The 26667-nt window shown below is 33.2% G+C and overlaps 1 protein-coding gene across 4 annotated transcripts in view; it reads right to left on the bottom strand.

The window, feature by feature from the left end:
• STRN3 (striatin 3) overlaps nucleotides 1-26667 on the bottom strand; it is a 114431-nt gene that overhangs the window by 18705 nt on the left and 69059 nt on the right. Inside the window, exons 5-9 of one of the 4 annotated variants that reach the window (XM_059057210.2) lie at nucleotides 24360-24533; nucleotides 19921-20050; nucleotides 18550-18691; nucleotides 13258-13368; nucleotides 4240-4377 (exon numbers count right to left, since the gene is read on the bottom strand). In XM_059057210.2, the coding sequence (XP_058913193.1) occupies nucleotides 4240-4377; nucleotides 13258-13368; nucleotides 18550-18691; nucleotides 19921-20050; nucleotides 24360-24533 (695 nt within the window). The remainder of the gene's footprint in view (nucleotides 1-4239; nucleotides 4378-13257; nucleotides 13369-18549; nucleotides 18692-19920; nucleotides 20051-24359; nucleotides 24534-26667) is intronic. The other 3 variants (XM_059057212.2, XM_059057213.2, XM_059057214.2) reach the window with 3 other exon arrangements.

Below are 26667 nucleotides of genomic sequence, written 5' to 3'. Positions count from 1 at the left end.
CAAGACAATATTGTGGGGGAAATGTAAGCACTTAACAGTTACAATATTCAGTAATATAATTTTTTCCCACTTCCCTCATTTCTTCCACTCAAAAAATCCTATTACTGTGTAGTAATAAACAAGTGTTTATTTTGGAACTGAGCATAATTTCCCACAAATCAAATGTGCACTAGATATATTATTTCAGGGTGGGAGGTGGGGCACAAAAGCTTTGTCTATTTACCTCACTTATCACTTTGGTACAACTATAATTATATTATTTTAAAAACATAATAGGCTGTTGCTAAGTCTTTTTGCTTTCTATCATATTTGCTTGAAAGTGCTAGGTATTCTAGTCCCTGGTAAAAATTAATGTAAGTATTCACATGTAAATGGTTTCCCGTCTGCAATACAGTGTATCAGCTTACTGAAGTGAAGCCTTAAATTGCTCACATTTCTTCAGTAACAGCAACGGTCTAGGAAAAGGGCAGTTCTACCATCACTGTCCGTTTTCTTTCCCTAAAAGGTTAATGTATGTGATCTTCAGAATGGCTTCCAGCTTTCAAACTTTGACTATGTTTTTTTATTTTAACTTCCCTTTTATTTACCATTATACTTCTAAAATAAAATAATCTATACTGACTATGGATAGCACTTTAAACTTCTGATACTTGGACTAATTAAAATCAAACACTGCCATAATTAGAATAACTACACTACTATATATTTTGCCATTACAGTTATAGTATAAGCAATAATTCTCTGTATCATTTCAAACATGCTTTGAAAGCAAAATTTTAATCTTAAAATACAAGGGGAAAGTACATAAATCACTGTAATACAAAACAACTCAACATATCAATACATATTTAAAATCCATGAGCAAATTTAAAAGGGAAACATAAAAATTCAAGCTATTTATCAATTTTGAAAAATTCCTATAAAAGATGATATAATTTAATACACTATAGGAAACATAACAGATGTCATAAAATTTGTCAGTCATCACTAATACTACTGAAAATATTCTAAGAAGATACAAGTCAACTTCTCCTAGATATATACTATGGCAAAAGTAAAATTCATCCTTATTTAGAATATCTTATTTATTAAAGTAATCTGTAATATCCAAGTAAGCTATATAATTTGATTCAAATAGGGTCCTGAATGACATTTCTAAAATGAAGCTGTGTGTCAGCAATTGATATAGGGTAAATCGGATAGAAAATACACATAGGGATAGTAGTATTTGATTAATTTTATAATGACTATACCTACTGAATCTAAATAATCTATATAGCACCGATCCTTCCTACCAATATCTAGTATGCAGTTATTGGTAATACCAGAAGAAGCTGAGAATTATAAAATCAATAGTTTAAAATTATGCTTAAGAAATATAAATATAAAAATATAAATATAAAAAATGAAATATAAAATTCATTAGGTATTACTTTCTCAAAGCATTTTTAGCCAGTACAAGGACATGTTTTTCTTTTAAGCTCAGAATTTGTTTCTAAGACAAGTTAGAACAAAATGCCACAATTCCTCTCACTCACAATTATACAAACACTCAATAATGGAACTTTTGATAAAAGCCCAATAAAGCATTAGTAACTTTAACATGGTAACTAATTATTGTGCATTATTACATATTCTTTTTGCAGAGATATTTCGTATCAGTTACTGACCAATTTAAGAGCGTGTGAAGGGAAGTGTCTAAGCAATATTAGCTAGTTTTATTAGAATTTTAGATTAATTGTATTAAATAAAAAGTATACCAATTTCTAATTAATCACATAACTACAGTTCTCTATCTCTATACACATATATCCATTTATATATAGCAAGCTATCCTGCTCACTCAGCATCTACTACATATACATCTCGGTGAAAAAAATCTTTTAACCTGTATTTCTCCTTTCCACAATCACCCATTACTGTGGCATACAGCAATCATAATAAACACTCAATTTATCTGCCCTTGTTTCTTTGCAGAGGGAATTAATTTCTATTCTATAAATTCATTTTATTAATGTTAACATAATTACCAATAGCACATGATTACATAAGCATAAAAATGTTATTAGCAATTCAAAGAAAAATTATTAAAAGCAAGTTTTTAATGACATAAATTATGATACCTTTATTAGACAGCCTAAAAGATTTCATCAAGCAATTTAAGAAAACTATTATCATATTAGCATTTCCCTTTATGGAAATCTTAGGGTCTACAAAATGAGGTCTTACAACAAGGTCCTTTGTATACTTTTTAAATTAATCCTCCTTTTTATGCACACTAATGACCAAGGAAACCTGTAGCTCACATATCAAACTCTCCCTATCTCCTTCAATTTTATCAAATCTAGAGAACACAGCTCAGTTACTGATTCCATCCATGCCAGTGGCAACATGGTATACCTTAAGTCTTAACTAAAAATAGTCTGAAATGTTGTAATGTATAAGTTTCTCTCCTTGAAAACAGACATTTTTTTCTTTATAAAATGAGGTATGACACGGCCTTCAATAGGAATGCATAAAGTTGGAGATGGCCACTGAAAATAAGAGATTATGAACTCTAATGTTCCCTTCTTAGCTCTAAGTCAAAGCTGAACTTAAATCTTTTTTAGTAACAAATTCTAATAATATTTACCCTTTAAAAAGTATAATAAGGTTATGCTTATCTTCTCACCTCCTAGACCTTCTACTATTAATAGTCAGATTACTGACTTACATTTTTTTCTTTAAAAAGCACAATTAGACACAAACATACATACAAGTTCTAAATTGGTTTTTGTGTAGCATGAGTCTTGACTGGTTTTTTTCTATAGGTCATTGTTTTGAAACATTTAAAAATGTCCCTAATTCCTGCTAATATGGCCTTGCCTTAAGCTGTAAAATCTGTAGTTTATGTACAGTGTTAACTAGAAAAATTTTAGCAAGTTTTCCTATGCACTGTTTGGTAAACCATTACTAAATACATAAAATGAAGAATAATGGAGCTGGTATATGCATTTTATAAAATACTTCCTAAAGTAAAACAGGAAAATAGCTTAACAGTGGGAAAGAGATCTAGGAAAAAAATCAATAGATTTTTACTTTTCCTGTTGCTTTTCATGCTTTAACTTTTTGTTTTGGTTTTATTATTTTAGTGATTTTCTTTATCCTTCTTCAAATATTCCTAGATTATGGCGAGTGGTAAATGCATGCAGAGATGATTGACTGTAAAGGAAAAATGCAAAATTATTTAACTTTAAGGAAAATGTACTAGTAGATAACCCTTAGAAGAGAATAAGATGTATTCAAAATTTTTTGACTGGGGTATCAAATTACCTTACAGAGCAAAAGCAGAAATATCAATGAAAATCAATCTATATGCCAAATTATTAGATAATGGATTATCCTTTATATATGTATTATATATCACAATAAACCTTTGGTAAGAATTCAGTCTCATTACTTAGAATTATAACTATCTAGACCTAGATTTATAAATTACTCAAGTACATCTACATATCTTCAGCTAAAATCAATTATGGAAAAAAGTGCCTAAATAGTATTTTCATTTCCTACACATTTCTAGTTTAGGCAAACTTTAGAAAATTCATTTCAAGTAGTATATACTTGGTACCAGGTTAAAGAATAATGATGTTGCCTTTTTCTAAAATGATTAAATTAGGCAATTGTTTTTTATATATATATATATATATATATATATATATATATATATATATATATATATATATAGAGAGAGAGAGAGAGAGAGAGAGAGAGAGAGAGAGAGAGAGAGAGAGAGAGAGAGAGAGAGGGAGAGAAATAATACATGTAAAGTTCCAAGTACAAGTACAATCTCTGGCACTTAGTTGTCTCCTAATCAGTGACAATTATTATTAGTTACTAAATGTAAGCCATATGACGAAATGACTAAATAGTTATTTTCCATATGTATTATTTCAAGTCTACTATTTTCTCTGCTACTAGATCTGTAAGCTAAAGTCACAGTTCAGAAAGGTACTTTGAAATGATATATGAAACAACTCCACCTAACATCAAAAACAAACAAAAAAACTTATAAAGACACAGAAGCCAAAAATTTCAAATCTCTTAGGACAATTATACCAAGAGCTTGCCCAACACCTTCTCTGAAGATCATATAAACTGATCATTTTAAAACAGCAGCAAGTTTATAATATTAAGGAGATGTGATTTAGAATTAATGTCTTCTGCAATGTAAAGAAACATGATAGCTAAATTTTGTACCTTCCTCTGCTCTTGCACCTTCATGATCAGTTCTAGTAGAGGCTGACCTAGACTGATTTATGATTCCTGAAGGGATGAGGGGCAGCTCATCATCTCCCAGATCAGCTATCATGTCGTAGAGTTTTGTCCTGTTGACCCCTGTAAATTAATGTCAGCAGCAGAGGTTCATGTAACAGCTACCGCTTGACTTGCTAGCAGCCTTAAAAACCTACCTACTAACAAAACAGGCTATTTTTAAGAAGTTCCAGTTATAAAAATCTCCAATAATCAAAGATGTCTTCAATTTTCCATAGCAACCCCCCCAAATAAATAATTTAAATATTTAAGATATTCACTATTTCTGTGGATATATTTACATAAAATTGAGTCTTCTGTCATACAACCAAAGTTCTAAGCTCACAAACACAGAAGGTACCATTAAAACAAAAAATTTTGGTGTTTGTTACCATTTAACAGTGTAAAGAATAAAACATGAGTTTTTCCAACTTAATCCATTATTTTAAAACATTAACAAAGAAATTAGTACAAATGATTTTTATGAGGGTGCAACAAACAATTAACTTTCCCTGTGTTTATGTGGATATTTTCTTGCCATATTCACACAAATATGTCATTAACAAATCAACTCCAATTTTCCTCAAAATGTTTTTTCACTTTTCCCAAATTTGAATAACCTGATTTACCCATGAGCTCTCTTAGTTTCTCATCATAGTATAAAAAGTCAACATTGTCAAAGGCTATAAGTTTAAGGAGCGAATTTCAGCTGTTGCATGGATAATTCAGGCCCAAATATGTAAAACTCAGTAGCATCTACAGTACTGTGGGATCTCTTTAACTGTGAAATTCAGAAATGACAGGAGAATCATTTCTCTTATGTATTTTGAAAGAAAATAGTTTTAAGAATGTTAGAAAAAATAATTTGAAAAGACAAAAGAAAATGCTTTATAGTCAATATAAAGTAAAAACAATTAAAATAGGCAAATCCAAGGCCACACTTTATGACCTTATTTACTAATGTCAACATTAATGGACCAATTAGACTACATAATTATTAAAATTTCACTATGGCTATGAGTATATTAGTAATTCTATAGGAACTATCATTCATTTACGTATCCCTAACAGAATGCCAGATAGTGAGATTATAAGGCTTAATGGAAACAGGTGGAATCTTATACATTTACTAACTCTATTTCACTGTAATCCCTAACTTCTTAGAAATGCTTAAGCAACCCTACTGTATGCAAAATGTCAAGTAGTCTGAATTTCCTAAAGTAATTATAATGAAGAAACTCAGTTATTATCTGAGGATTTTCCCCCTGACAATGAAGTGACTGTAAACAAATTCTCTAATAAATGAAAAACTGCCAACTGGAAGTCTAACCATCAGTGAAATTCAACATGAAAGAAGATGAATGTTATCCTTTCTCACAAAATAGCTCTCCTTTATAACTTTCCCACTTATGAGTACCAACATCATTGACTTGATTTCTGTTCTTAAAATTCTGCAACCACATCTTTTTGTTTGTTTGTTTTAAATTATATTTTTGGCTGGGTTGGGTCTTCTTTGCTGCTCGCGGGCTTTCTCTAGTTGCGGCGAGCAGGGGCTACTCTTCATTGCAGTGTGCGAGCTTCTCATCGTGGTGGCTTCTCTTGTTGCGGAGCATGGGCTCTAGGCAAGTGGGCTTCAGCAGTTGTGGCATGTGGGCTTCAGTAGTTGTGGCATGCGGGCTCAGTAATTGTGGCTCGCAGCCTCTATAGTGCAGGGAAGCACTGAAACCACATCTTAAGAATTCCTTTTCAACTTATAAATGAGGAGAACGGGGAGATCTGTTTTTAAATAGAATCCTCCTTTAAAGTATTCTTCAGGGACCTCCCTGGTGGCACAGTGGTTAAGAATCCACCTGCCAACGCAGGGGACACAGGTTCGATCCCTGGTCTGGGAAGATCCCACATGCTGCAGAGCAACTAAGCCTGCATGTCACAACTACTGAAGCCTGTGCACCCTAGAGCCCGCAAGCCACAACTATTGAGCCCATGCGTCACAACTACTAAAGCCCATGCGCTGTAGGACCCGTGTGCCACAACTATTGAGCCTGTGCTCCACAGCAAGAGAAGCCACTGCAATGAGAAGCCCGTGCACTGCAACAAAGAGTAGCCCCTGCTCGCTGCAACTAGAGAAAGCCCGTGCACAGCAACGGAGACCCAATGCAGCCAAAAGTAAATTTTAAAAATTAAAAATAAATAAAACATATTATATAAAAAAGTATTCTTCAGATTAACCTCTTTCTTGCTATTGACTTTATTCTAGTCAAAGCTTTCATTCTTATGAATTACTGCAGAAGGTTCCTAATTGGTTTTCCTCTCTCCCAGCTCCATTTGTCTTTAATCAAATTTGAATACTACAGCTAGATTATTATCACATTTATCATATCACTCCTTACTCTGAAACCACAAACAGCACTTCAACACTCTTTGAATCAAAGCTAACTAAAATCCTGTACTTAACCCTGTATGTGCTTCATATGTGCTGATCCTATTTTCCTACCCAATCTCATCTTTCAGTGCTCCACAATACAAATCTCCCTAATTTTCAAATCAGAGCAGTTTCCCTATAGTATCAATATTCACCAAGGTTCTTTCTACCATATTTTGTCATATCTGCCCTTACCTATCCCATAGAAAGGTGAGAATACTTCCTGCACATACCTCCATCTCCTCTGTGAGCCTTTGTTGATCTTTCTCTGCTCACTCTTATCATACTTATGCATACCATAAATTTGACTTTATTAGATATTACTTATAAATAATTTCATCATATGATAGCTAAATATAATAAAGACAAGAAAAAGTTTTATCATTACAGGTAAGTCATATCTTCCTGAACACATGGACTGGGAAATATGGAAGAAAAGGAAAGCAGGAGACAACATGAAAGTTAATTAATATTCAAACTGAGGATCCCAAATTATATAATTATTACTTTTTTGGGCTTGCATACTATAGCCAAACATTAGTTTCTGTTTGGCACAGAAGCAAGTTTAGGAAAGATGGAATGTCCCTGCTTTAATTCTAGTTTCTCCAAAACTGCTAAAAGACGAAAGCAGATTTCTTAACCAGATATAACAGTCCTATCTAGCACCTACTTTGTAGAACATCTTTCAACTAACTACATTTAATGATCCTTCATTCTCTTTCTAAATCTATCCTGTATTCTAAATACAGTAATTGTAATGAAATGCAATTTCAAATAAAAAATTTGAAGTCTGATTAGCAATAATGAGAAAATTGTAATCATATTAGTGTAACAGAATGTTATACATAATATTATAAAAATATTCAAGGGCATAATTGAAGACTCATTAAATATTAATTAAACAAAAGTTGATTCTCAATTATTACTCTAATCTATAGAAGCAATACTCTTTCTAACTGTAACACCAAGAAAAACGGTTCTTTTACCACTATGAATAATAAAACAACCCATCTACCTCTTAACCACGACCATCAAGTCTATACAAATGCACAATCATCTAAACAGATTCTAGGAAAATGAAAAACAGTATGCCATGTATAAGCCAAACTATGGACTGACAACTGCTGTGTCAGTGTTTTCAAATTCATACTCACAAACATACACACTCATGACATGAAATCTATCTTTCCATGACTCTATTATTTTAAGTAAAACAGTAATATTTTATTTTTTTAACTGAATCTACTGTTTTCCCTTTCTCAATCTATTGTTTCCCTTTGTTAATCAGCCTTATACTCTGAAGTGAAACCAAATGTTTAGCAGGCAATCTGGAAAAGATAAGTTTATTTTAGAATAAGGTTTAGTTATGTCATACTTGCTTGATCTGTTGTATTTTCTGACTATCATCTGAAATAAAAAAAAGCTTTGACATCACAAATGTCATCTTAAAAAAATGACATCACAATATTAAGGAAAAAATAGTTTAGCTGCAAAGTGATTCTGCAGTTTAAAAATGTGTCCTTGGGCTTCCCTGGTGGCGCAGTGGTTGAGAGTCCACCTGCCGATGCAGGGGACACGGGTTCGTGCCCCAGGCTGGGAAGATCCCACATGCCATGGAGCGGCTGGGCCCGTGAGCCATGGCCGCTGAGCCTGCGCTCCGCAACAGGAGAGGCCACAACAGTGAGAGGCCCGCGTACCACCAAAAAAAAAAGTGTCCTGACAGAAAGAGCATCAAAATACTTGCTTCCCCCTTGTCAAAATACCTAAATTATTTTCTTGGGGGAGAAAAAAAAGGGAAAGAAACCTGAGTTGAAGAGTGGTCTGTTTTAGAAGTATGAAATTGAAGCCAGAAATATAAAACAACTGCACTTCTTGGCTGAAAATAATATCCCTTAACTATGAAACAACTGTTCGTCCTTGATTTGATGCAAGAATGAGAATAGTGAACAACAGTTTTATGGACTCTCTCCAGAACAGAAGCAGGTTAATCATCACAGTCATTTTATAGTATGTGCCAAGGTGCTTTTATAGGCTTATTGAAAGTTACTGCTACAAAATAATAATTTCACCCTAAATGTTCTAAAATGCCTAATATATAGATATTTGGACTTAAATCACAATTTACAAAAATATTACATTCCCTCTTGACAGTTTGTCACCCTAAATCTGGAATAGCAAATGACAAATACTAATATGAAACTTTAAAAAAGGAAAACTAGAAAATGATCCAGGGATGCTCATTTATATGTGAATCTTTGAAACAGAAATCTTTTGAAGGACATGAAATAATCTAATCTTCTTTATAAGCCTCAATTTTCTAAGTATAAAATAGCATAGGAATAACAATAAGCAAGAATAAGACTATCTATTAAAGGAAAACATATTATAATCCACAGTTTAAACTTTCCATGTTGAAAAACCAAAACAAATACCAAAGTCTTAAAAGATTTTTACCCTCCTCCTTCATATTCTAAATAAAGGTTCTAAATTTCAGATGCTTTACCCTTACTTCAGTTGCTATACAGTGTGATTTTTGTTATTGATTTACATGAGACATAAAATACTGCAAAAAAGGAGACCATAGAAAGCTAGAAAAATCCTATCAGACCAAGATTTTAACAAAAGATTAATTCAGAAAACCCCCCCACTCCCTTTCCCAATTACAGAAAGCTGAGAAATTATTTAAAGATTACAGAAAACAGAGTTTTAGATTAGATAATAGTATTATATCACTTAATTCCCTGATTTTCATCATTGTACTGGGGTCATCTAGGAGAATGTGTTTGTGGTCAAGTAACATGCACTAAGGTATCTAAGGAGCAACATGTCTACTACTTACTCAGTTTTCTGAACTGTTCAAAATAATAAAGGTACATATTTAAAGAGAGAAGGGATAAAGCAAATGTAGTAAAATGTTAACATTTAAAGAAACTATTAAAGTGCACAGAATTCTTTACACTATTCTTGCAACTTTTCCTTAAGTTTGAAAAGTTATTTCAAAATAAAAAGTTACAAGGAAAAGGAAGCTTAACCCTTCTGAAGCTTGAGACCAAAACAACTGTATCAAGTCTCTTTAGTTTCATGGTGTTAACTCTTAGAAATACTAATAGAAAAAGTAAGAAAAAGAAAATTAATACTGAATTGTATCTACAGTCCAAGGCAAGGATGTTACTTTTATTTTCTTTTGCCTTAGGTGGGAAAAAAGAAGGGTGAAATGGAGTGAACAAACTGGAAGATAGATAAACGTTAGCTTCCTGGCTCTTAATTTTAGAAGTCTGTCCATTTTTGAGAGTCAAATCATGGTTGAGTCTTTACAAAGTTAAAAAGTTGGCATTCTCACCACTTTTTTTCCCATTAAAAAAAAAAAAGGCATTTAGATTGTGTTATATCTGATTTCATATGGTAAAGTTAGCAAATAATTTTCTTTCCTTTAAGAAGCTGGAAAAAACTCTGTAGAAACTTAGTGCTATGATCCAACAGGTATGATTCATTCACATTTTGGAATAAAGAAAAAAAAGAAAAGGCTAAAGTTTATGAATTATTCTAACTTATACAAAGCCACATCTGTGAAAATATCAGAAAACCCAACAAAAATAGATAATAAGAATGTTAAGGAAATTCATGAATTATCTTTTCATGTAAAATTATATCTTAGCATTAACATGATGTTCTACCTGGATTAAGACTTAAGTTTATTATCCATCAATTAAAAAAAAATTTATTTCCATGGCAGGGATTCAGAGTCAACATTTTCAAGGTGAACTCTATTCAAGAGCAAAAAGTTTTTATTTAACTAATTCACAAAGGAAGTGTAAAGAGAAACATAATTTATTATTTCCTAATTATGCACTCCTTAGACACTGTTGGAAACCTCATCTTTATATCTACAAACATGGGTAAACTTAAAAGCACTGGTGTTTATAAAAACAGTAAAAATGAGAAACAATCTGAAGCATTAACTAATGGAGGCTAGGTTAAATCCACAAATATAAAAACAGTAAAAATGAGAAACAATCTGAAGCATTAACTAATGGAGGCTAGGTTAAATCCACAAAATGCAATACTATATAACCACTAAAATTATATTTTATTTAGATGACTATGAAAATTAAGAAAAAATGAGTTAAAAACAATACGATATTCTTGTTGGAAATTGTTAAAGGAGGTTTATGTATAAAAACGTTTAGAAAAAGTTGGAAGAATATATGCCAAATATTAATCTCTGAGTTGTAGGACTGAAGGTGATGTTTACTTTTTTGTGTCTCTACATACTACTTGTATTGTTTGAATCATAAGCATGTGCCATTTTTATAGCTATATATAGGTTTTTTTTTTTTGAGAAAACAAGATAAAAAATCAAAATTAAAGGGGACTGGTTGAATAACACAGCACACATTTTGGTAATAAAATCGTATTGAAAAATGAGAACCTCAGGGCATGGCTCTGAGGTCTCCAGCTCCTGATTTAATCACAGTAGTTCCCTTTCACCCATTTCACATATTAGGTTCTGCAATATTCTGCTTGACAACAGGGTAGCTTGGCATAAAGAAATTGGAAAACGTTATACAGTGGAATATTTATTGACATGAAATGGTATTTTCTGTGAACTGTTAGCTAAGTAGGCAAATACAAAACTGCATATTATGATCCTACTAAAGAAAATTAATTAAATTAAAATTTTACAGGGATTTTAGACTTTAGTTTCAGTTCATCTGTTTCTAATAGTTCTTAATTAAACATATTTTTTTCAATAAAAAACATTTTTTAGAAAAATGTAAAACCTACAACTAAAAAACCTTAAGTTGACTTATATCTTCTTTCTAAACCTCAAAAGGGTACAGGCATATCTTGGATATATTGAGGGTTCAGTTCCAGACCATTGCAATAAAGCAAATATCACAATAAAGCAAGTCACATGAATTTTCTGGTTTCCTGGTGCGTATAAAAGTTATGTGTACACTATACTGTACTGTATTAAGCATGCAACAGAATTATGTCTCTAAAAATGTACATACTTTAAAATACTCTATTGCTAAAAAAAAATGCAGGGTTGCCACAAATCTTCAATTTGTTAAAAAAAAAAAAAGTGTATAGATCTAAACACATTCTATCAGGAAAAAAATGGGGTATCTATATTTTAAATTAAAAGCAACACTACTTAGCATTTTCTAAAGAAATCTTCAGCAGGTAAGTTTAGTTTATGAATAACATACAGAAAATAAGTGATCTAATATTCAAATAACTTTTATTTCTTTTAAAAAAAGATCTAAACCCTAAAATTCTAATGTCATTGTGTCTATATTAAAATGGTCAATCATGCAAAAGTACTTTTATACTCGACATGCATTAATTATATAGGTAAGTGATGTTAGAGCTGAACACAGTCCCTGCCCAGCATTAAACATTTTTAAATATGGTAAGCAGTTCAACATAAAATATGAAACTTCTTAGAGAACAGTTTGTCTTTTTATTCACATGCAATAACAAATAAGCATAAGGTTATAAAAGTGCACAATACGTAAAATCCCCCAAATTCCTTATTTACCTCCACAATAAATTAAACCATTCAAAAACTGCTTCAATGAACCTTACACCCTTTTCCACTGCAACTGCCATTTCATAAATTAATATATTTGTCACCAGAGAAAGGTATATGAAAGAATGCCTATATGGTTTTTGCCATTAAAGTCTACTGTTTTCTCCTACACACAGTCAAAAAATTTAGACTGGCAGGATTCAATGGCCAGTTCAAAATAAAGTTCCCCAAAAATAAACTTCAGTTTCTCCATTTAATACTCATAGGTCTGAAGATGATTTTCATGCAGCTGTTCTTAAGCTTGATTCACAAAATGGAAATGAATTACTTCTTTGAGATGTGCTGTAGCTAAATTTATACTTTTACAATCATTGGTCAGGATATTAACAGTGAAAATACACTGAGGCACCCAAAGACACTCAGCTATTGACCAAACAAACTCTACTGCCACCACTACCCTCTCCTCTGGCCTTACTCCATCAGAGTAGCCAAGAAAATACTACCTAGGAGAGCTTTTTTTTTTTTGCTACTGTTGTTGTTTGTGGTTGGATTAAGGCCAGAAAGCACAAACTATGGAAAGGGCTTTCCTATTCACTGTAATTCTCAAACTAAGAAATGTAACCTGGACATGAGCTGGTTATAGCAGTAACACCCTATGTATCAACAATACAGAAATTTATACTTTCTTCCTTTTGAACAGATTTCTATTATTTTTCATCCCAAGGCCAATATTCCTTACAGTTTGGTAAACTTTTTAAAGCTTAAAATACAGACAAAAACCCTGAAATCCTTCCTTCATCCTTATCCACATATTTAAAATGACTTCCCACTTGATCAATAACACAACCTAAATTATAGTCAAATAAATTTCAATTATACAACAGACAAAGTTTAAAGTTAGTTGCCCCTTTATAAAACAAAAAGAAGTAGACAAAAAAATCAGAACTGAAGAATTTTTTTTTCTCAAAGATTGGTATACAAAAATTATAATAGAATCTGCACTTACTCTTTACCCCTTTCTTCCCCTTTCGTTCCTTCTTGTACTGTTCCTTCAGTTTACTTATTAGTCCCTGGTCTACATCCCAAACCTCAGTAGTTGGGGAGAGGTCATCTTTATCTACATGCAGCATATTATTAAAAGAAAAAAAATCAGCAGTTGGCAATGCAAGCTATTGGCAGTAAACTGTTATAGCGTTATATAATCATAATAAAAATGTACTAATAGCATATATTCAAAGTACTTTAAAGGTGCAGTCTCAGTTTTGGTATTCACAACTCAAACTCTAAAAGCTCATCTAATAAGTTTCTAAACATTTAATACCACTAACAAAAGTTAAATGGTGCTTCATTTCTATGAATCACAAATTTGAAGGTTATTATTCTTTCAATAACTGATATTCTTACAATGGACTGACATTAGAAATCTAATGTTATACAAAAATAGATCACTGCATCTTTATAAAAATGTTAATAAAAAATTATTCAGCCAGCATCATAAAAGCAAATGAATGAATTACATGCGAACTACTCATAAAAGTGCAAGCTAGAAAGGTCAGTGCCATTTTACTGATGAAAATATTCATGCACCTTCTGTCACATTGATTCTGCATGCACAAAATAACTGTACTAATGGAGAGGCATTCTAGTCCAATATAATACATACATATATTCCAAACTACAATGTTTTGAATAATCCATACAAAGCATTCAGAGAATCCCACCTCTGCCCCCACCCCACCCAAACAGTTCAACATCTCATTACCTTCTTCCATTGGTCTACAACTAAGATTAGCAAAAAAAAACAAAAAAACAAAACTCAAATTCCACTGAAGAACTTTTTAAGAGTTGATATTTTTAGGGTAAGATAAAAGCAGTGACAAATATGGAGAAGTGAAAACATACATTGCTGTACATCTGCTAAGGATGATACTTCAGCTATTTTAGCTGAATAAACAAATCCATATTTGTTTTAAGTAAATGCTTGTGCCTAGAATAAATTTACCCCATAGTAAACTAAAGGAAAAACAGCATTAAAAAGAAGCAGAATAAAAATATGTCTATTCGAATTATTTTAGGCATTAAAGGCTTTTCCATCCTTTAAGTTTTAAACTTACTGTTTAAGTTGAAAGCTGTTATTAGAAACTTTAACATTTTGTTAAAGAACAACTAAGAGTTTATTTAACCCTGTTATTAAATAAAAATTACACCAAAACACATAGGCTAAGTCAATCAAGAAGACTGACATAAGAGGAAGATTTTAGAGAAAACATACTTTAAAAATTTTTGTTAACTCATTATATTCTGGCTTACAAGCCTTATAAACTCCCTAGGACTCACTGATTGCATCTATACAGTGGACATTAAAAAAGCCTTTTTTCCTTATAGATAGTTGTATGTAGTAAACATAAAAAATTCTCATATTTAAATGGTACACAGGGATCCCTGGCAGTCCATTGGTTAGGACTCGGTGCTTTCACTGCCAGGGCCCGGGTTCGATCCCTGGTTGAAGAACCATGATCCCGCAAGCCAAAGGTACATAGAAATTCAATTTACTGTACCTTGAGCTTTTCCTACCGTAATTGTCATCACTTTCTCCCTTATGGTACTATGATCTTAGGTAGTCAGTATGTAAAAAGCTAAATCCAAAAATTTGCTAACTTGAATTACCTGAAACTAGGTTGTTCAAGCCTGAAATTTACACATGATTATTTGTCCAATTTGCAAACTGTAATACTGTTTGTAATACAGTTGTAATAATGATTTAAAGAGAAAACCCACTTTTCATGTACTCTAATCATGAAAACAATGCTATATCAGGAATCCATTCTGTCACTTTATCAAATACTCTAAGAAAAAATGTGATCTAAAGAATTAATCGCTTGTACTCATCTTAATAAAACAATTCTTATTTTTAAAAGTGACAAATGGACACATTTTGAGCAAACTTTGTTAAACCTCATAGAAACAACAACAAAAAATTTAAGTGGTATATACTTTACACAGGAAGTTAGATAAAACAGTAAAGTTTAATAAGTTTTTAAAAAGACCCTTGTAGAAAAATAAATCCGTGAACAGCTCTAACTGGAGTAGCAAAGGGTAATGAAGTGAAAAAGCAAAGGGAATAAAAAACGATAAGCTTAAGAAAAATACAAATACTACTTGCAAGGTAACCTCAAATCTAGAAAACAAAGGTAAACTTAAGGCAGTGCAAAGAAAAGGCTGGTGAATGCATATGTGCACAAACATCCTGAAACTTGCCTGGTAGGTAACAGCTGATTTGATATTACTTATAAGAAATAGTTAAGAGCAAAAGGGAAGAAGCAGCATAATCTTCTACATATTAATTCTGTTTTTAAAAAATCTAGGGGGAAAAAAAATAGCAAGAAATGAGGTTGAATCAGTTGAGGGAACTTTTTTGTTTAAAAGAAAACACAAATATGCACCAAAAAAATGACCCTTGACTACTCAAAACCACAAAGGCCTAAAATTTTGTTATGGTGATTCTAACTACCAACGTAAAGGAATTACACAAATCTACTTAATATAGCATAAATTGGTAACTAACTTTATGCAAATATTCAGTACTTTATTCATTATATTTAAACACAAACATCTGGTATTTTGTAGTCCTATATATTCTACAGACCACAGTTTCAAAGTGTAGGAGACAGTAACTAAACAACCTTAAAATGCCTAGTCTCCATGAGAGAAATACCGAAATCAGAAATGCTCACAATATTTCTGATTATGCCAAGAAGTAAAAACTACTAAAATTAAACCCAGACTACCTAATGTAGATGACAGAAGAAAAAGATTTAAAAGCTTTCTAAAAGCAGTGGTTTCATAGGATAAAAAGATTCAAAATTAGGTACCCGAGTAGACTGCTAGTATACAAAATAAAAAATAACATAGATTATCCAATGTGCGTGAATATTGGGATGTTTCATTATGACAGACTATTTACTTTAAAAAACAACAACTGTGTCCTTTACCCAGTAATTTAAATCTGAAAAGCATCACCTTCCCATTTGTAAGTAAATTCAAATTTTAAGTAAATGAATTAAATAAATATAAAAGGGGTATTTGTATATCCAGCCTCTTTGTTTTGGAAAAAACTGAGTATGACACCTGTTGAGTAAAAATGATAAATTCAAAATCACTGCATAGATCCTTTGACAGTTTTCACTTCTTAAGGAAAGAAACTCCTTGAGCCATTTTGTTCTTAACAGAGTCCTTTCCCTCTCAAGAACTTAAAATGCTTTAAAGGTGTTTTAGACTTGTCCAGAAGGAAGAGACTTTGTCGGTTACTTCCAATTACACAAGAAGATTCAGGTCATTCTCAAATATTAACAGTAAAAGTAAATAAAGTATCGACACTTGTCATTCACACTAATTAGGTCCTCTCTTGAAACTCTGCTCTACAGTCAGAAGTCTCTGGACAGAAGGACCAATCAACTGCACATAATATAGTACTTTTATTATAGAAATAATGCCATTTTATACAAATTACATTCCTGAAATTTTTATATATTCTTCTGATGGACAGTTCAACTTCCAGCAATTTTAGGTGAAGAAAACAGGAATGGATATGTGCCAATATTTAGCTATACAGATGTTTGAAAACTACTTTTGATCTTTTTTTTCTTTAATAAAAATAATCTAAATGTGAAACAGTACAGCAGAGTTAAAGAAATAGTGGAACATATTCCATCAAGAATACTATGCAGTTACTGAAAATGATGTTTCAGAAGAATAATATATTAAGTGGAAACTGTGGTTTATAAATCAGTACGCAGCAAAATCCTTGTTAAATATAGATATAAATATTAACCATGATTCTCTCTATATAGCAGTGTTACAGGTGATTTTTAATTTTCTTCTTCACATGTATCTGCGGGTTCTAAACCTCCTAAAAAAACCACAGGAATTATAAAATAATTATGTATTTATACAATTTAAATGTATTTACATAATTATTTTAAAATCCAGAAAAAAATAAACAGTATTTTAGAAACTTTTGGGAAAAAAATAAGGTATTTCCAACTTGAATGCATTGCACAGAGAAGTTAGAAGAAAACATACTTTTACTTTTCTGGAGCAAGGTTAATTCTTGCTCTTGAGCAAAGCTAATTCTTAAGAAGGGAAAATTTCTATAACATAGCTATTTTCAAATAGTAAGTACAAAAATGTATATTTGAAGTCTAGAAAGTAATTGTGGAATTTTTAAATATTTTCAATTAGTATGTCTCCTCTTTCCCCTTAGAAGATAGAAGTAAAGATCTGAAAACAATGCTTGAGAATCATAAACAATGAGAAAGCTGATAACAAAATTCAGATCTTTTAAGTACTCAATTTGTATCAGGATAGTCAATAAACATTATCTCTTAGGTCTTGTCTCTCCTGCTGTTAGCAATATTCAGCTTCAATACATAAATGAGGCATTTAAAAAAAATCCAAGTGTTTCCTTATTACCAGAGTAGTTTTTAAAAATCTAGTGATATCTTTGGTATTCATGTGAAATACGCATTAAGGTGCTTAGTAACCTTCTTCAATAAAGCTCTGTAAACACAATTTGAGTTCTCCCTACCAGGTAACAATGCTGATATTAAATGATGATTGAATGAACATTTTTAATAGGAATAACATACTGGACCTCAGCTATTATCTTAAAATACCTTGTACACTTTTATTTTACTTTCTAATGCGGTTTTAAAACCCTGTATAAATAGAACTGTTTTATCCCTTTTAGTTATGGCTGAATTATTATTAGCAGTAGGTATCATTTCCAAAGGCTAGGCTCTAATGCATTTGTACACTGAATATTACAGGTAATGAAGTTTAATACTTTCAATAATCTTGCTCAATATAGAGCTAGAATGCAAGATTAGTAGCTTTATTACTTCCTAGCAATAAATCAGATAATACCATACAGGCATACTGAAAAGAGTTATCTTCTTGAAACCCAGATTCATTATCAAATTAAATCACAGGAATGTTTAAAACTGTATACAGGCTTTTAAAAAAAATCTGCAAAGAAGAAAGGAATTGGATCTCTAAAGTGACTAAATATTTCAACTTTAAATCAAGACAAATTTCAAAAATCAAAATCCACCAAAAGCCACATATTAAAGTTTAGTCACCAAATCTAAATAAATTGGTGCAAAATACTCTGAAATTATTCAATACCACTCTTCTCCTTGCTCTCAGTTTAACTGCCACCATACATTCAGATATACACATTCCACATACAACTTTAAGGACTAGATGATTTCCCACCCCCATTTCTTTATCACCTTACCCCATTCTGTGCCATCCCCTGAACTCCGTGCTTCTCCAGCTCCTTCACCATCTTCAGCAGTCACTAAAAAATCAAATTCTTTCAGTGCTTCCTCAGTATCAGGATCATCGGTTAGGTCAGCAGCTAAACCTTCATTACCTATCTGTAAATGGAACATATGCCAAGAATTACCTTTATGCTAAATTGTAAAGGAGTCCTTTATGTTTTCACACAATTACCTTTACATTTGCACTCCCATTTTTAGATTACTTAGATACAAAATTTTAGATTTTCCACATAGTTCATCAATCCCAAATTATACCCTAGATAAATGGTTGTCAACAGTGCTATGAGAACACTGTTATAAAATGTGATGCAAGCAATGTGGTAGTAAGAATGGTTAAAATCTTAATCTTCAAGTATGATGATTCTTACAAAGAACTTCTTTAATTACAATAGATTCACAGGTACCAAAAGACCCATGCACTAACTTACATTCTAATATGTTGTGCTGAATTGTCCTCATTCACTGAGAACTGCAAAGGTAGTCCGTAATGTATAAGGCATATGGCATAGTTAATAAGGACATTAATGAAAGTCAACAGCTGTGGTATTTATAGTAGTGCTTCCCAGAACAAAAAAATAGGGAAGGATCAAAATCTCTATTCACCTATGCTCCACATATGAGTGTGTTACACACATGAAATTTGGCAGAAAGGTTGAAAACTGCTTTTATAGACTGGAAGCTTCTGAGAAACACTGGCATTTTTCCCATATTACTGTAAAACCCCAAAGAATCACAAGAGAACCCATCCACTTAAAAAAAAAAAAGTACTTGAAATACTGTACACTACTATGACAATTCACACGTGGATCATTTAATCTACTTTTGCTCTTATAGCTAACCTGCATCAACACTAAAATACATAAACCTGTTTCTTAGGTTATGAGCAAAAGCAAATTTTTATTAATCCTTAACAAACAATGAGAGTGTTGACATGTACATTTACAATTCCTAGTTTACTCCTTCACCCAGGGTGGAAGTACCACCCCACTTCAGTTACAATTTACCACTTGTTTACTGTACAGGAAGAGAGAGACTTCAGCAGTGATTCTTAATTGTGACAGGAGTGGAAAGGATGTAACTTTTAAAAAAAGTTTCAAATCACTGGACTAGTCCTATAATAACAGACCCTTTCTTGCCATTTATAATACAGCAAATAATTTCTACTATGTGTAGGTAATTCAATAAGGACTATATAAAACTTTCAAGTGACATAATAAAAAATGATCAATTACTCCCAATGTAACAAAAGACATCTTGAAATTTTCTATTCCAAATACATGACTACATATATTTTAGCTAATAAGAATAGAAAACTGAATTCTTACTTTGTGTTTATTTATCCGATGTTTATCTTTTCCTTCTGGGATGCCTTCAATCATGTCATTTTCCTCTTCTTCATCGCTGTCATCAGCATTTTCTAAGAAATTGAATGTCTCAAGAACATCACCAGAAGGCCTGTAAGAGAGGAAAAATGAACCAAAATATTCCAATGATTAATTCTAATATTTCTTTCTGTCTCCTATTTTAAAATAGTACTTGAAGGTAGCAGAGAGATTCCAATGAAAACTTACTTATAATGTATTATATAAATATTCTACACAAAAAATGTTTGAAAGATCATTTATGTTCTACGTTAAAATATCAATAAAAGTAGTTGTTAAGTTTCTACAATGAAACTACTTTAAGTAATTACTGCATCAAAATAAAAACCCTATAGTATTAGGTACTCAAATGTGCTATTATTTCTCAAAATAAAGCCATCATGAGCAAGCAACTTAAACTCAGCATTTCTTACAGCTCTACAACCTCTTACAGCTTGGTGCAAATGTTTAAGGACTAAAACTGAACTTTAATTTATTGGGCTGCTCAGATTTAAAGTTATGGTAAATCAGATACAGAACATTCCAATCCATTTTACAGACTTCCTTACCTAGAAAACAGGATTATTAATATACTAAAGAAATACTTTCAGGACTTACCTGGTGGTCCAGCGGTTAAGACTGGGTGGTCCCAATGCAGGGGGCCCGGGTTCGATCCCTGGCCAGGGAACTATTAGATCCCTCATGCCACAACTAACAGCTTGCGTGCCACAAGTAAAAGATTCCACATGGGGCTTCCCTGGTGGCGCAGTGGTTGGGAGTCTGCCTGCCAATGCATGGGACATGGGTTTGAGCCCTGGTCTGGGAAGATCCCACATGCCGCAGAGCAACTAAGCCCATGAGTCACAACTACTGAGCCTGTGCGTCTGGAGGCTGTGCTCCACAACGGGAGAGGCTGTGACAGTGAGAGTCCCGCACACCGTGATGAAGAGCGGCCCCCGCTCTCTGCAACTGGAGAAAGCCCTCGCACAGAAACGAAGACCCAACACAGCCAAAAATAATTAAAAAAAAAAAAGAAAGATTCCACCTGCCACAACTAAGACCCGCACAGCCATATAAATAAATACTTAAGGGAGAAAAAAAACTACTTAAAAAAAAAACCTTTGAAGTGTTTCAGAAACACTCATATAATAGGTAACAGTGATAATCTATTTTTATCTACTTATGAAGTCATTTTAAAACTATAATCTGAATTCCTCCTCTACGTACATAAAAGGTTTTCAAATAGTTGTTTAAATGTTTAAAAACAGAGGCTGCAACAGAACGGTGAAAGCTTCAGCTGAACACAAACTCTCACAATGAAAGTCTCAACTCTTCCACTGACTAAGCTGCCTGAATTTGGCCAAGTCACTTAAACCATTTGGCCTCGACTTCTCTACCTGTAAACTGGGGGGATTAAACTAGATGATCTCAAATATCCTTACGAATACGAACAGTACATGGTAACAAAAAGAATAATAGTCTAAAAGTTAGGGTTTTTTCCCTCCCTGATTGGTTCTTAGTCCAAATTAAGGATATATTACAATTCAGACTATTTTTTTAACATCTTTATTGGAGTATACTTGCTTTACAATAGTGTGTTAGTTTCTGCTTTATAACAAAGTGAATCAGCTATACATATACAATATCCCCACGCCTCCTCCCTTTTTTATCTCCCTCCCTCCCTCCCCATCCCACCCCTCTAAGTAGTCACAAAGCACCTGACCTCCCTGTGCTATGCAGCTGCTTCCCACTAGCTATCTATTTTACATTTGGCAGTGTATATATGTCCATGTCACTCTCACTTCATTCCAGACACAGTGTTTTAATAGGTCTATTATACTCTGTCTAATCCAGCACATGGTTCGAGGACCTGTATCAACACTGAATGTAGAAAGAGATGTGTTTTTCAAGTGCAAATTAGTAAGAACAAACAAAAAACTACCACAATAACAAAACACATACTTTTCATTTCAACATTAGTGATACATCTCGCTATCTGGTGAATAAATGAAAGGCAAAGAAAATATTTGACAAAATTGGCACATCAATGACAGAAAAATAAAAAATAGAAAATTTAAGACATGAGAGTTTTATTTTGAACTTTGATAAAGTATTATTGTTCCCTGGATAGAAGTTCCTGTCTCTAAATTGAGAACTCAGGTTTCAGGTTTTAAAAATTGTATTTGATCACGACAATACATGTACAAGGTTTTAAAAGTCAAACAGCACAATCAATAAAAGAAAGAACAGATCAATCAGACTTCCCCAAATTAAAAACTTTTGCTCTTTGAAAGACACTAGAGAATTTATATTTTATTTATTTATTTTTTATTTTTTGTGGTACGCAGGCCTCTCACTGTTGTGGCCTCTCCCGTTGAGGAGCGCAGGCTCCACGGCCATGGCTCACGCGCCCAGCCGCTCCGCAGCATGTGGGATCTTCCCGGACCGGGGCACGAACCCGTGTCCCCTGCATCGGCAGGCAGACTCTCAACCACTGCGCTACCAAGGAATCCCAACACTAGAGAATTTAAAGAAAAGTCTACAGATTGGGACAAAATATTTGCAAGTCACATTCAATGAAGGACTATGTAAAGAACACTTAAATCTCAACAATAACAAATAAAACAATGAAAATATGGGGAAATTATTCAAACAGATCCTGTATCAAAAGATATATGGATGGCATAAACAGATGCTCAACCTCATTAGTCTTCAGGAAAATGGAAATTAAAGCAACCATGGACTGTGAAGGGTCTGAGACTTCACCCTACTTGCAAGCTACCATGCTGTTTCTCTTGAGATGTTTCTTCTTAACATTCACAATGATGGCCCTTGTATGGATTTTTAAAAATTAACTTTATAGTGTAACTGGAAGAAATCCTTTCAATGTGGAAACAAACATCCTTGGAAACACATTCTATAAATATATTCCAGACTTTTAAAAAAATTACTCTTTAAAAAATTTTTTCAACATCAGTTTACCTGTTCTCTCTTTCTGAAACTCCTATTCAGATATTGTCCCTCTTGGGCTAATCTTTAGATTTTCCTCTTTTCAGTCTTACTTTTTTCCCCCTTTTCTCTTTTCTGGGAGAGTCTTTTATCTCCCAAGTCTTACATGAAAATTATTTAAATCACACTTTTAAATTTCTATTAGCTCTTTTCTCCTAATGAAACTTATACAACATCTTACTGTTTTATAGATATATTATCTTCTCTCAGTCCTCTCAGAAGAGTAATTATAGTTTTGAAAATCTTCTGCTCCCTCTTTTCTCTGAGGTCCTTTTTTATGTTTGGTTCCTTTGGTCTCCAATTTTCATATTAAACATGGTTGTTTAATATGAACAACTCTGTGACCATCTTAAAACTATTAAACTTATATACTTCAAGTGGGTGCACTTTATGGTATGTGAACTCTATCAATAAAGACATTAAAATTTTTAAATATATCTGGTAGCTTTCTGAGCCCAAATACAATGCAAAGCCTTGTTTCTTTAACACTAGCGTCTAAACAACCATTACTATTCTAATTATATAGTATTATAATTTGCTGAAAATACTCTAAAAAAAATTTAAAAATCAAGACATTAAAATAACTCTGAACTACATGAAATCACCCTCAAATTTTAATTTTGCACCTATTTCAGAACTACAGTCATTCTCTTGGCATCAAAACTTAAGATAAATAAATCTTTTAAAAAAATTTATTTATTTATTTGGCTGCACCGGGTCTTAGCTGCGGCACGTGGGATCTTTGTTGCCGCGTGTGAGATCTTCGTTGTGGCATGTGGGATCTAGTTCCTTGACCAGGGATAGAACCCGGGCCCCCTGCACTGGGAGCATGGAGTCTTAACCACTGGACCACCAGCGAAGTCCCAAGATAAATAAATTTAATATATATTTTTAATAAATAAATTTATTTTATTTTTGGCTGCGCTGGGTCTTCGTTGCTGCATGCTGACTTTCTCTAGTTGTGGCGAGCGGGGGCTACTCTTCGTTACGGTGTGCAGGCTTCTCATTGCGGTGCCTTCTCTTGTTGCGGATTATGGGCTCTAGGCATGCGGGTTTCAGTAGTTGTGGCATAGGGGCTCAGTAGTTGTGGCATACAGGCTTAGTTGCTCTGCAGCATGTCGGATCCTCCCAGACCAGGGCTCAAACCCAAGTCCCCTGCACTGGGAGGCGGATTCTTAACCACCGCGCCACCAGGGAAGCCCCAAGATAAATAAATTTTAAAAGCACCTAAATAAAACGTTTCTTTGTCCATGGTACCATTTGGGGGGCTGGGGGGGGAATCTTTAAATCTAAACTCTACATGCTTCAATAACTGTTAACAGAATAACAAGAAGCTAAAGAAATTCACAATACCTGTTACATAAACAATGTTAACCTATAAGTATAGGTCATACCTTTTGATTTCTTGTCCTTTTTGCTTAGGAGATTCACCTCCATTCAGGATCTGTTCTAAATTCTTTGTCTCTACTGATCCATTTGGTTCTGAATTAGATAGTCCAAGTAATGATCTTACCCGCTGAGACCGTACATCTAATATTGTATCTGTGTAACCTACTTCCTGAAGATATCTATAAAAGAAAGTTAAAAATATTAAATCCCACATATTGTTAATACATGCAAACTTGTTAAATCAAAATCACATCAAAGAATTTTAGAAAAATCCATAATCCTATAAAATTTACTCTTCCTCTGCCCCAGTAACTTTCTTCTCTCTAGACTAGTTCCAGTTCTAAAAAAAAAAAGGCCTATTACAAACCATAGTTTAATTTAAAAAACATATAGATGGCTAACACTAATTAAGGGCCAATTATCCTGAAGCCTAAAAAGACCTAGAGCGTTAAAAAAACTTTTAGGAGTTGATGATATATATTACTTAAAAAAAAAAAATTCCAGAAACTGGTAAAGAATGAAAAGAACTAAACCTCAGAACAATGACATGCTACATTTAAACCCTGGCTCTTAGCCAGAGGTTGATGGATAGATTAGTTCTCCTTCTAGGATCTAAGGTCTTATAGCAGTCCTACAGTCCCACGGTTTTCAAACTTTCCTTGTTATCTAAACCAGGGTACCTAACCGAGGATCTAGGATGAGAGTGAAAAAGAAGAAAGGGACTGAATCATGACATAAGTATAGATAATGGGTCATGAACGGCTTTGTGTGACAAATTTTAAAATTTCTTCCTAAAGTATTTGACAGGCTAAGGGAAGATGTTAAAAAGAAGCCTTTTTTGTTTCTTTTTATATGTTGCTGACAAAATAACAGAGGATTTTTAAGTGAAAGCTAAAGATGGAGACTGGTTAGGACACCAACACAGCAAGAATTAAAACTAGAGAAGAGGAGAAATGTGAGAAAAATAAAATATCTTAGTGACTTGGTACACAAGTAAATATGGCAGTAGAATAAAAGAAGATATAAGAATTTTGGAAATTTTTCAGGTTTCTAGTTGGGATGGTTGCATGGTGGTTCTAGTGAATAAAATGAAGAATAAAGGGTCAAAATATGGTTTAGAGGGTACCTATCAAATAATCAAGTAGTATCTATGAAAGTGATAACATTTATTAGGCACAGTGGTATGAAGGTCAAAAGCTCAGAAGGGACTGGACTGGGTGTACAGATTTGGGAGTTATTAGTGTTTGGAGATATGTGAAGCCATGGATTTAAATGAAGTTACCCAGAGAAAAAGCATAAGTAAAAACAAAACCTGGGAACACAAACGTCTAAAGGGCTGGAAGAATAAGAAACTCAAAGGAAAATTAAAAGAAAGAATTTGAGAAATGAGGGTAAAAAAAGCAGAGAGTAGTTTCATGAAAGAAAAACAGAGTTTCAAAAAGAAATGAAGAGTTAATGTCAAATATTTCCAAAAGATCAATATGAACAAAAAGGGTCTCATAAATATGTTTGTGATAGAAGCTTCAGGGGAATATCAAAATGGAAAACAAACTAGACAGTTGCGGGCTTCCCTGGTGGCGCAGTGGTTGAGAATCCGCCTGCCGATGCAGGAGACACGGGTTCGTGCCCTGGTCCGGGAAGATCCCACATGCCGCGGAGCAACTAAGCCCGTGAGCCATGGCCGCTGGGCCTGCGCGTCCGGAGCCTGTGCTCCGCAACGGGAGAGGCCACAACAGTGAGAGGCCCGCATACCGCAAAAAAAAAAAAAACAAAAAAAAAAACTAGACAGTTGAGAAATGAATAAGGAAGACTATGGAGATAAACTACTGTTACAGAAAGATGAGAAGAGACACAATATAAAACCAGGCAATGGGATTAGGAATTTATGAGAGAAATACTGTGCAACTGATTTCTCTATGGCCGTCATACTCTTCTAAAAAACGCGATCCTCTTTTGAGAAAAGAACTCCCACCACACTCTAGCCATGTGGTCTAAAAGAACTGTCAAGATCTTAAACAACTCAGGTAAAAATAACTGACTCGTGGGCAGTTATTTGATCAAGTCAAGACAAATCCAATCCTCAGAAATTATTCTGACTAAAATAAGGGATCCCCTGCCACCTGGAGAAAAGTGGTTTTCAGTAGAAAAGAATAAAACTCATACACAGAGGAGCAGAACACCAGAGAATAAGAACTTACCCTGGTTGTTTCCAGTCCGTGAGAAATCTTCAGTGATACACTAGCTCTTAAGTTTCCAACACTCAGTTAATCAGCACTTCCCTCAACTCTGCTAGCTATCCCAGCATCCTTCCAG

The sequence above is a fragment of the Kogia breviceps genome, chromosome 3, assembly GCF_026419965.1.
Source record: "Kogia breviceps isolate mKogBre1 chromosome 3, mKogBre1 haplotype 1, whole genome shotgun sequence".
Lineage (NCBI taxonomy): Eukaryota > Metazoa > Chordata > Mammalia > Artiodactyla > Physeteridae > Kogia > Kogia breviceps.
The sequence above is the reverse complement of the archived record's forward strand: the minus strand, read 5'-3'. Positions and strand labels throughout refer to the sequence as shown.